Here is a 12216-nt window from a genome sequence, read left to right on the forward strand (position 1 = left end):
ACAGCAAAGCCATTATTAGTCATATGAATTCAAAAGCATCCTTAGGTGATGTAGATTCAAGTTCTTTCAAATCACTTCCCCCTCCGCCGAGCCACTTTTATATTTAAACTTTTCAATACTGAAATGATTTGTGCTTTTTCCTAGCCAAAGTGCTCAGGTGAGCGATGTGGCCCTTGCATTTGGGCCTCTTGTTTTATAGAGTGTGAGAATATTTGTGAGGAATTGCTTGGAAACTTCAGACAAATTGAAGATGGAATCAATAGCCTTCCCAGCTCTAGGCACTGGACAACTTGGTTATAATCGAAGAGATATTGCAAATATTATTTTTAAAGAGGTCGAAAAATATGAAAAAGAAGTTAAAATAGGATCTCTGAATCGAGTGTGCTGTGTAATATATCAGGGGGATATTGACTCCATCACGGTAAGTATTTATTAATATGTCTTTTAAAGTGTTAATAGTAGAACATACAGCTTAAAAATGATCTTAATCCTTCATTTAGATCTATGATTTCACTATGAAAAGTGAAAAAAAGTTAACAGTAATCACGCTCAAAAATCAAATGAAACTACACGAATTGGTAGCAGAGCAAACACAGACCTCTGAAAATATTAGAGGCGGGATCAGATGCCATGGAGGTGTGACCGCTCTGATGTCTGGTACATTATTTGGCAATGAACATTTATTGGGGGAACTTAGCTTCAGGGTTTGGGGAATAAGTCTAAATTCATAGGATAATAAAAGCGTATCAGAAGTAAAATGAGTCATTTCACTGGTGGTAGAGAAGTAAGCATCTCCTGCTGACTGGTCACACCTGCTCTTTCTTTTTAATTTTGGTGCAGATGATTAGAACACTTGTCTTTATTGATCTACTGGTCATACAGTGTGTATGTGTAAAACTGATATGGTTGGTAAAATCAAATACATAGCAAAAGAAAAATCTGATTGTAATTTCTAGTCATCGTTGATAGGCAAATTTTTATGATGTCAGCCATATTTGTTGCAGTATTTTTAGCTCACCTGAGCTGAAAGCTCAAGTGAGCTTTTCTGATCACCCGTTGTCCGTCGTCCGTCCGTCCGTCTGTCCGTCCGTCTGTAAACTTTTCACATTTTCGACTTCTTCTCAAGAACCACTGGGCCAATTTTAACCAAACTTGGTACAAAGCATCCTTGGGTAAAGGGGAGTTTAAATTGTTAAAATGAAGGGCCAAGTACCGTTCAAAGGGGAGATAATCAAGAAAATACAAAAATTGGGTGGGGTCATTAAAAAATCTTCTTCTCAAGAACCACTGGGCCAGAAAAGCTGAAACTTATGTGGAAGCATCGTGGGGTAGTGTAGATTCTAAATTGTTAAAATCATGACCCCCGGGGGTAGGGCGGGGCCACAATAGGGAATCCAAGTTTTACATAGAAATATGTAGTAAAAATCTTTAAAAATCTTCTTCTCAAGAATCACTGGGCCAGAGAAGCTGAAACTTATGTGGAAGCATCCTTGGGTAGTGTAGATTCTAAATTGTTCAAATCATGACCCCCGGGGGTAGGATGGGGCCACAATAAGGAATCCAAGTTTTACATAGAAATATGAAGTAAAAATCTTTAAAAATCTTCTTCTCAAGAATCACTGGGCCAGAGAAGCTGAAACTTATGTGGAAGCATCCTTGGGTAGTGTAGATTCTAAATTGTTCAAATCATGACCCCCGGGGGTAGGGTTGGGCCACAATAAGGAATCCAAGTTTTACATAGAAATATGAAGTAAAAATCTTTAAAAATCTTCTTCTCAAGAACCACTGGGCCAGAGAAGCTGAAACTTATGTGGAAGCATCCTGGGGTAGTGTAGATTCTAAATTGTTCAAATCATGACCCCTGGGTTAGGGCGGGGCCACAATAAGGAATCCAAGTTTTACATAGAAATATGTAGTAAAAATCTTTAAAAATCTTCTTCTCAAGAACCACTAGGCCAGAGAAGCTGAAACTTATGTGGAAGCATCCTTGGGTAGTGTAGATTGTAAATTGTTCAAATCATGACCCCCAGGGGTAGGGTTGGGCCACAATAAGGAATCCAAGTTTTACATTGAAATATATAGTAAAAATAATTAAAAGTCTTCTTCTCAAGAACCACTAGGCCAGAGAAGTTGAAACTTATGTGGAAGCATCCTTGGGTAGTGTAGATTCTAAATTGTTCAAATCATGACCCCCGGGGGTAGGGTGGGGCCACAATAGGGAATCCAAATTTTACATAGAAATATGTAGTAAAAATCTTCTTCTCAAGAACCACTGGGCCAGAAAGGCTGAAACTTATTTGGAAACATTCTTGGGTAGTGTAGATTCTAAATTGTTCAAATCATGACCCCTTGGGGTAGGGCGGGGCCACAATAAGGAATCCAAGTTTTACATTGAAATATATAGTAAAAATCTTTAAAAAACTTCTTCTCAAGAACCACTGGGCCAGAGAAGCTGAAACTTATGTGGAAGCATCCTTGGGTAGTGTAGATTCTAAATTGTTCAAATCATGATACCCGGGGGTAGGGTGGGGCCACAATAGGGAATCCAAGTTTTACATTGAAATATATAGTAAAAATCTTCTTCTCAAGAACCACTAGGCTAGAAAAACTGAAACTAATGTGGAAACATTCTTGAGTACTGTAGATTCTAAATTGTTCAAATCATGACCCTTGGGGGTAGGGGGGGGCCACAATAAGTACTATGGGGGGGGGGGGGAGAGAAATCAGGTGAAAAACAGCAAGGCCAAAGTTACTCAGGTGAGCGCTGTGGCCCATGGGCCTCTTGTTAGATGTTCACAGAGAAATTTTATGTAATATAACCACTTCTAAATTCTCATTGCTATAATAATGGAATGTTGCCGGGAATATTGGCTAATATTTTCTGAGTAAATAGGCATATAGTTAAAATTTGTTGTATGTTTCTATATTTTAATACGTTCTATTTCCACTATGGAAGAGTTATCCTTCTTAGTGCGCTCTTTTGTGAAAAAGTCGGAAAATGTACAAATCTCGCGGGATTTCAGGGACAAACGTAACGTAAACATGTAAACAATATGTTGAATGTCGATGAACAAATCCTAAGAAAATGCAAATGAAATATTTTATTGTTGTGGACTTTATATACATCAAGAGTAGGAATGACAACGATATCAATTTATATCTATTGTTGATCGTATGTATCTATTTATCGTATGGTACATCTAAATACAATATACAGATGCCTCGGAAATGTCGTATTTTTTATTAATGGATGATAAATTTAGGGTTCTCGCTCTCTTTCATATGTCTTTTAGTTCTTCTATTCTTTAACTGGAATGACAAATACATTTTACATTAAAAATTGGATTGAGATTGGCATGTTTTGTATTACCCGCAACGCCATGCTGTCCCTGTCAGACGACCAAACACGCCTCTAATTTTGAAGAGTTCACTAATGGAAATAAAACGTATTGATGACTATTGAACATGTAATACTTATGTTGGAAAATAAAATGTACACATTTATTTGTAGTTATATTAGAGAATTTTGAGAGAATGATTGCTTTTTTCAGGAATTTCAGAAAAGACACTCGGTGTGGATAAAAGGTGATTATTAAAGTAAAGTGGAGCCTCATTAATCTGGACACTAATAATCCAGATGCTTCACCTTCCAATGAAATTTCTGGGGAAAAATTTAATATATAATATATTGATAAAATAGTGATAATATATCAAGTATGTTTCAGTAGTTCGGATGCTTCATTAATCCAAGCAATTTGCTTGGAAACACAACTGTCCAGGTTAACAAGGCTCAGCTGTATAAAACTTTCACTTTGTATATCTTTCTTGTCCTGCTGTTTGCCCATTTCAAATTTTTTTTTATCCTTTCCAATCCTGAACAGGGAAGCTTTTTAGCTCACCTGAGCTGAAAGCTCAAGTGAGCTTTTCTGATCAACCGTTGTCCGTCCGTCTGTCCGTCCATCTGTAAACTTTTCACATTTTCAACTTCTTCTCAAGAACCACTGGGCCAATTTTAACCAAACTTGGTACAAAGTATCCTTGGGTGAAGAGGAGTGTAAATTATAAAAATAAAGGGCCAGGTCCCCTTACAAGGGGAGATAATCAAGAAAAGACAAAAATAGGGTGGGGTCAATAAAAAATCTTCTTCTCAAGAACCACTGGGCCAGAAAAGCTGAAACTTATGTGGAAGCATCCTGAGATAGTGTAGAATCTAAATTGTTAAAATCATGACCCCCGGGGGTAGGGCGGGGCCACAATAGGGAATCCAATTTTTACGTTAAAATACATAGGAAAAATCTTAAAAAATCTTCTTCTCAAGAACCACTGGGCCAGAGAAGCTGAAACTTATATGGAAGCATCCTTGGGTAGTGTAGATTATAAATTGTTCAAATCATGACCCCCAGGGGTAGGGCAGGACACAATAGGGAATCCAAGTTTTACATTGAAATATATAATAAAAATCTTTAAAAATCTTCTTTTCAAGAACCACTGGACCAATAAAGCTGAAACTTATGTGGAAGCATCTTGAGGTAGTGTAGATTGTAAATTGTTCAAATCATGACCCCCTGGGGTAGGGCGGGGCCACAATAGGTATATTAAAGGGGGGAAATCTGGTAAAGAACAGCATGGCCAAAGTTACTCAGGTGAGCGATGTGGCCCATGGGCCTCTTGTTTTTGAAAATGTTTTACATTTTCCATGCTGGTGACCTGGTTTTAAGATTTAAATTTTTCTCTGTTTGAAACAAATGCATGTATGTTCTATGCCATGAGTATTTTGATTGTTTTTAAAGAATAAAATGTGTACATCCATCCTCACAATGTCACGGTTTTGTGATTTCGGAACTCCACACAAACCCTTGACATAAGTCACTATTGAAAAGTTTGGCTTGTGGTTACACATGACGTACTGGTTAATTATAAACCAACTAATGAGAATATACTTTTCAAATCCGTCGTTTTCAAATGGCCCAACTCCAAAGTGTATCTTCTGTGATTGTTAGGAGTGCGATCCTCCAAAAAGTAATCCCCGATGTTTCGTTTAATGTAACTAGTCACAAATCCTACAATATTGACACTTTCCAATATAAAGACGAGTCATATTTGTTTACAAAACTTACCTACAATAAAAGCTGTTTTTGATTGGTTCCAGTCCTAGACCAAGAACAAATGAAATAGTAGCTTTCTAGCCCAACTTTTAAATAGCGACATATGTCAAGGGTTTGTGTGGAGTTCCGAAATCACAAAACCTTGACATTGTGAGGATGGTGTACATCATTAAGCCAAAAAACATAGAGATCTCTCGGCCCTGGGGGTGAGACAGCCTTAGCTCCCAGATGCTGTCTGTCTTAGCTCAGTATGCCTGTAAGAAGGCTGATACAGTACTATTTATAATATAAGGTTATAAAAACATTCTATAAAGGAAGATTAAATTTCAACTGTAAAACCAAACAATAAAATGCATAAATGAGATTAAAAAATATCTATTATGCCCTCTTCGAAGAAGGGAGGGCATATTGCTTTGCTGATGTCGGTGTGTCTGTCTGTCAGTCCCCCAACAGTTTCTGTTCATTTTCTTCGCAGAGGTTGCACAGTCATACTGATATGAAATTTGGTATACAGATATATCATATGAATATCTAGGTCAAGTTCTGTTTTGGGTACGTTTGAGCAATTTTTGACAGAGTTATGCCCCTTGGGCTTAGAAACATTCCAATTTGGGGGGAGGGGCATATGTGTTTCACAAACATCTCTTGTTATATTATAAAGACAAATATAAATTTTTAAACTTGGATTTCAAATTAAAAAAAGAAATAGATATGTTGTTAGAACAGAATTTTTTCCTTCATTTTCATACCTACTTAGTATTTTAATTAACATTACTGTAGTATTTTCTGTTTCTGTTGATTATGAAGAATGCACACATGTTTAATTAAACATCCCCATCATATAATGCATTCAGAGACGTATCTTCTGCTACCCAAATAATATTTCAAGGGAGCTTTTCTGATCACTTTTTGTCCATCTGTCCGTCCATCTGTAAACTCATCACATTTTTGACTCCTTCTCAAGAACCACAGGGCCAATTTCAACCAAACCTGCCACAAAGCATCCTTTGGTAAAGGGAATTCAAATATTTTCAAATTAAGTGCTACCTCTTCTTCCAATGAGAGATAATTAAGAATTAAAGAAAAATTAATGACATCTTTTAAAAATCTTCCTCTCAAGAACCATTGGGCCAGGAAAGATGAAATTTATGTGAAAACATTCTTAGGTAGTATAGATTCAAGTTTGTTCAAATCATGACCCCCAATCTTCTTCTCAAAAACAGCAAAGCAATGATTGGACATATTTATATGGAACATCCTCATGTTGTGTAAATTCAAAGGACAAGATAGGCTAAGACCCCTTTTTGGCCCCTGGTTTGGGATTTCTTTTAGATTGATGCAATAGTTTATCAATTAAAAACCTCTTGTCACCCCTGCCACAAAATGAGTATTGGATCTAAGTTATGGGATACACCGAGGTCACAGGAAGGTCAGAAAATATGTCAATTTCTGAATTTTCTCATTTTTATGCAAATTTTCATCGATTTTACAGCACATTTTGGTTCAAACGCTTGCCTACATGTATCTACCAAATTTATATATTTTTAACGCTAGTATCAGATGCATCTAATGTATACAATTCAGATAGGCAAGCTTGTGCTCTATGTTTCTGGAAGTGAAAAGTGTCTCAGATTTGATGAAATTTGACCAAATTTGAGGAAATTTGGGAAAATGTCCTACTTCTGCACCCTCTTGTGGCCTCTGTGTAAGCTTTGAATAAAAATTAGTGCTTGTTTTAAAACAAGCATCATTTTAAGTTCTTAACTACAAACTATCACAATTTTTACTGTGTTCTGATTTTTAAATCAATTAAGGGGCCAGATTTGGCCATTACCATACCTTGTCCTTTGTTCAAATAATGACCCCCAGGATTAGAGTGGGGCCACAATGGGCGATCAAAGTTATACATAGAAATATATTGGAAAAAATCTTTTCAAAAACAGGAAAGCCATGATTGATCATATTTGTATTGAAAGCATCCTCAGGTAGTGTAGATTCATTTTTGTTCAAATCATGTACAAAACGATCAAACATGACCTGACAAACATGACATGAACATGACTATCAAAGTTCTACTTGAGAATATATAGGAAAAATCTTTAAAAATCTTCTTAAGAACAGCAAAGCCATGAGAAGTCTATGAGAAGTCATGAGATATTCTATACAGAAGCATTCTTAGGTAGTGTAGATATAGTTTAACAAAATCATGGCCCCTGGGGTTAGGGAGGGGCCACAATAGAAAATCAAACTTATATATGAAAAAAATCTTCCAAAGCCATGATAAAACAAAGAAATGTGGAAGCATTCTCAGTTAGTGTAGATTCATGTTTTTAAATCATTAGTAGGTTGGGACCACATTTATATTTAAACTTTTCAATACTGAACTGATTTCTGCTTTTCCAAGCCAAAATGCTCGGTGATTGATGTGTCCCATGGGCTTCTTGTTTATTTTAACACAAGGTGTTGCCATGGTTACTTAAATTAGATATTTTAGTGATTTTTTTTTTCAAAACTCTACTCTTCCTACAGTTTTTTTTCCAACTTCATTATGGCTTGGTACTGTAAATTACTTTTTTATTTGCAAGAACCTTTTTTTTGACATAAATGCACAAGACAATTTCATTCTTGCATATGTTTTTATAAGTACAGACTAAATACATCAAATACCGGAAATCTCAGAAATTTTGTCTAGCTTATAAGAAACAAATTCTTATCTCGCAAAAATAAGGAGTTAACAGAATTTTATAATCTACAGTATATATTGAGTAGACTTAATTAAAATACATGATTTTTAGCTCACTTGATCTGAAGATTGAAGTGAGCTTTTCTGATCAAAGTAATACATAGGAACGTACACAATGTAGGAAATATCTTTAAAAAACTTCTCAACAAAAACAGCAAAGTCATGATTAATAATACATGTATTAATACAGAAACATCCTCAGATAGTGTTCAAATAATGACTCCTGGGGTTACTGTTGAGTTTTATATGGGAATGTATAATTCAAAATCTTTAGAAAACTTCCTAAGAACAGCAAAGCCACGATTATTAGTCATATTAATATGGAAGCAAGTTTGTTCAAATCATCAATTATGTAGGGTTAGGATGGGTCCACTTAATATATATACTAACTTTTAAGTACTGAACTGATTATATTGCTTATCTTAATCAAAAGTGCTCAGGTGAACAATGTGGCCCATGGACCTCTTGTTTTTTTTTTGTTTTTGTTTTTCTCTCCACATATGGTGTTGTCATCGTTGCTGATTCTTTACGCAGCTAAGACGTGTTGATTTAATGCAGGTAAGTTAAGGCTTCCCATAGAATACCACAGTGCACTCTGTGCCGTCACTTCTCTGAACTACCAATATATGACATCATAATGGAAAATGACTCATCACTGCAAACTTGAGCTGTTATGTTGGGGGAAGTGTTCATAAGCTTTACGCCTTACTTCAAATTACATGTAAAATGGCAGAATGCTATTGCAAAATTGAAGTGTCTAAATTGTATTTTTAAATTTTATTTGTCAAAATATTTTTAAATACTTTGCTTAATTACCCTTGATTGAAATTCAGCATGTTTAAAATGCTTACAAAAAATATACTTTTGAAATGCACACTGTTTAGAGATATCTATACTACTATATTAAAATAATAGACTCGAATTTTTGGCCTTTAATACCGATAAATTGGAAGAGTACTGTCGTTTGTTTTATATATTTTAAACATCATTGGTACTTGAAGATTACCAATTTGTTTTTATTTTTTCTCAATTAAGCTTCGCTAATTAATAATCAACGAAAATTCCTCAAAAAATTCCGGAAATCATCTGGATTGTTTGGATTTTACAATCTTGCGCGTGCGTATTACATTCACGCTAAATCACAGTGTTCAAATCAGAGAAGACAAAAGTAATTTGAACTAGGTAGATATATATTTGTTATTTTATAATTTTCTCTAATAAGAAATCATAAATATATATGAACAAAATATATAGCAAATTTCCAATGAAAATTTACACGTATTTATATTAATGTTTCTGAGTTTATCCATGCAAATGTGATATTGTGGCCACTTGGGTAATCATTCGCCATTTCGGAGACGCATTTGTATAAGTTATTTACGTCTCTGGTCATCTCAACGGAGGCAAAAAGCTCATGATCGTAGGAGTAATATTAATGTAACCATGCACCCGATTTTATTTTATCCTTCCTTTCTTTTATGCTTTTTTGAGGGGAAAGGGGGGTGTTACAACTCCAGCTAGAATCACATCTTAATGAAGTATGCATTCTTTTTCCGCCAGAAATTACAATAACATTATTTTCATTTCTTAACTTTGAAATAAATCGAAATAATTAAATAACGTCAATATAACCGATATTTTCAATTTGAAATGTGTCTAAATGATTGCAACTTGAATTTGTTCGCCATGTTTACTATTACCTTCACTGCTGAGATTTATAACTTCACCTCCAAAAATTTCTTTAACTTTGAAAAAAAAGTGGGTGAAATATGTATATGGAAGGGACAGCCTGTTTTTCTAAATATGTAAAGGTTGTCGTGGTAACTACGCTTGATAGGTAGTCTGAAGTCAGCCCTTGCGGCCCGTACAGTTCATTCTATCAATGCTGCTAAAAGATCGATTGTTTGTAAAATTTAATCCATGCATAGTAATTCTCAAAACTATGAGGTGGGACAAAATTAAGATCGTAAAAATATTTATTCAATGATGAAATGAATTATATTTAATCGTAGCAAACAAACTTATGTTTTATTAAATCGCCACAAGAAAAAATACACCTGATATTATTAATTTTTATTATGATCTCTTGAACAACCAGTATGTTTTTTTTTTTTGGGGGGGGGGGGGGTATTTGCAAGATAATCTGTTCTGCTTCACATCTGCTAAATTGTGTAGAAATACCAGTATAGCACATTTGTCCATTTTCATTTCTGCTTTTACAGATTATATACATGTCTATTACCTGTGTATATATAAAGTATATGTATTAGCAGTGCTTAATAACTCTTTTATTGTTGAGGTCATATTTTGAACAAGTTGAGACCTGCAGTGTTAAAATTGTTTCAAAATTTTTTACACCTTTAGTTTAATAACTAATTGTGTAAAAGTACCAGCTAAACACATTTCTTCATTTTCATTACTTTGCTTGATATGTATCAGCAGTGCTCAACTCTTTGTTGTTGTCATATTTTCAATAAATATCCGTAATTTCTTTTATTAAATCTGTTTGGAAAGGTGAAATTTATGTAAGCTCCGGAGTGATTCGAACTCATGACTTGATTTATAGCTAAATGGGGGTCAAACCCATTCTGTGCTACGCCGTTACGCAACAATTTTGCAAAAAAAAAAAAAAAAAACAACAACAACAAAACAAAAACAAAAACAGAATTATATTCACATTCATTGTTTATTTCAAAAGTACCTTACAATATATGAATGTGTCGAATTCCGATATATGCACATGGATGCATTGATAACAATGTCAACCCGTGCACGCACGGGTCAAAGTCTAGTTATCTATTATGTGTGTATAAAAGAGTCTGGCAGAGGCAAATAATGATAGTGATGGGAATTGGTAAGAATTTTTTAATGGGCAGATGACTACTTTCTGTGGTGGTCCAGCTGGTCCTTTGTTCATTTTGTAGAACCACAAGTATGTTCATACCTGAGAACGTGCTTTGTTACCCGGGTATGGATACAATATTGTCTGTTCGTCTGCGCCATTATGATACACAAATAAGTTGATAGATAAGTTGTGGCTGGAATATTAGAGTCAAAAACTAGTATGCTTGTAAAATAAAGAAGTAAATTGATTAGTCAGAATAAAAATTTTGTTATCAAGTGCTTGGATCATGCCAGCAATCAACTGATTTTTTTTATTATAATCGATGATTGGAACACTGAGGATTAAATTGAGATCTTTTGTGTAAATCTGTATGAAGAGTTTGTTTTCTTAACTGCATCTTGCTTGGGAAAAAATGTGTGATGGTTTTGTTTTAATACAGATTAGATATTGAGTGGAAAACACCCTCAAATGTGTTGGTAATTTGAACTTCTCATGAAATATTTTGTATCCAAGTAATACTTTGACTTTTCCCAAGCACATTTCAGGTACCACTCACTGAGTATGATGAGTTTATTATATCCCTGCTCCGAAGAAGAGGGGGGTATATTGCTTTACCCTTGTGTGTCTATGTGTGTGTGTGTGTGTGTGTGTCTGTCTGTCTGTCTGTCCATAACAAACTTTTCGTCACTATTTTCTCAGCAACTACTCATCGCAGATGCTTGAAATTTTAGCACACAATTTGTTAAGGCATGCCATATGACGGAATTCATTTTTGTATGAATCCGTGGTCAACTTCCTGATTATCCGTGCGTCTGTCCTTACCATACATAACAAATTTTCGTCACTGTTTTCTCAGCAACTTCTCATCGCAAATGCTTGAAATTTTAGCATACTGTTTGTTTAGGCATGCCATATGGTGCAATCCATTTTTGTATGAATTCATGGTCAACTTCCTGTTTATCCATGTGTCTGTCCGTACCGTACATAACATATTTTCGTCACAGTTTTCTCAGCAACTACTTATCACAGATGCTTGAAATTTTAGCACTCTCTTTGTTTAGGGATGTCATATGGTGGGATTCATTTTTGTACGAATCCAATGTCAACTTCTGTTTATCCGCGCGTCTGTCCATACCATACATAACAAATTTTGGTCGCAGTTTTCTCAGCAATTACTCATCGCAGATGCTTGAAATTTTAGCACACTCTTTGTTTAGGCATGCCATATAGTGGGATTCATTTTTGTACAAATCCGATGTCAACTTCCTGTTTATCTGTGCGTCTGTCTGTACCATACATAACAAATTTTGGTCGCAGTTTTCTCAGCAACTACTCATTGCAGATGCTTGAAATTTTAGCACACTCTTTGTTTAGGCATGCCATATAGTGGGATTCATTTTTGTACAAATCCAATGTCAACTTTCTGTTTATCTGTGCGTCTGTCTGTACCATACATAACAAATTTTGGTCGCAGTTTTCTCAGCAACTACTCATCACAGATGCTTGAAATTTTAGCACACTCT

General features: G+C 35.1%; 1 protein-coding gene across 1 annotated transcript in view; it reads left to right on the top strand.

Moving 5' to 3' along the window:
• LOC133180422 (uncharacterized) overlaps positions 1 to 12216 on the top strand; it is a 175800-nt gene that overhangs the window by 3697 nt on the left and 159887 nt on the right. The window contains exons 3-4 of the mRNA XM_061314952.1: positions 200 to 421; positions 3552 to 3585. Of these exons, the coding sequence (XP_061170936.1) occupies positions 200 to 421; positions 3552 to 3585 (256 nt within the window). The remainder of the gene's footprint in view (positions 1 to 199; positions 422 to 3551; positions 3586 to 12216) is intronic.

Source organism: Saccostrea echinata, unplaced genomic scaffold (genome assembly GCF_033153115.1).
Source record: "Saccostrea echinata isolate AGI-Se365-2 ecotype Australia unplaced genomic scaffold, CSIRO_AGI_Sech_v1 ptg000006l, whole genome shotgun sequence".
NCBI classification, from domain to species: Eukaryota; Metazoa; Mollusca; class Bivalvia; order Ostreida; family Ostreidae; genus Saccostrea; species Saccostrea echinata.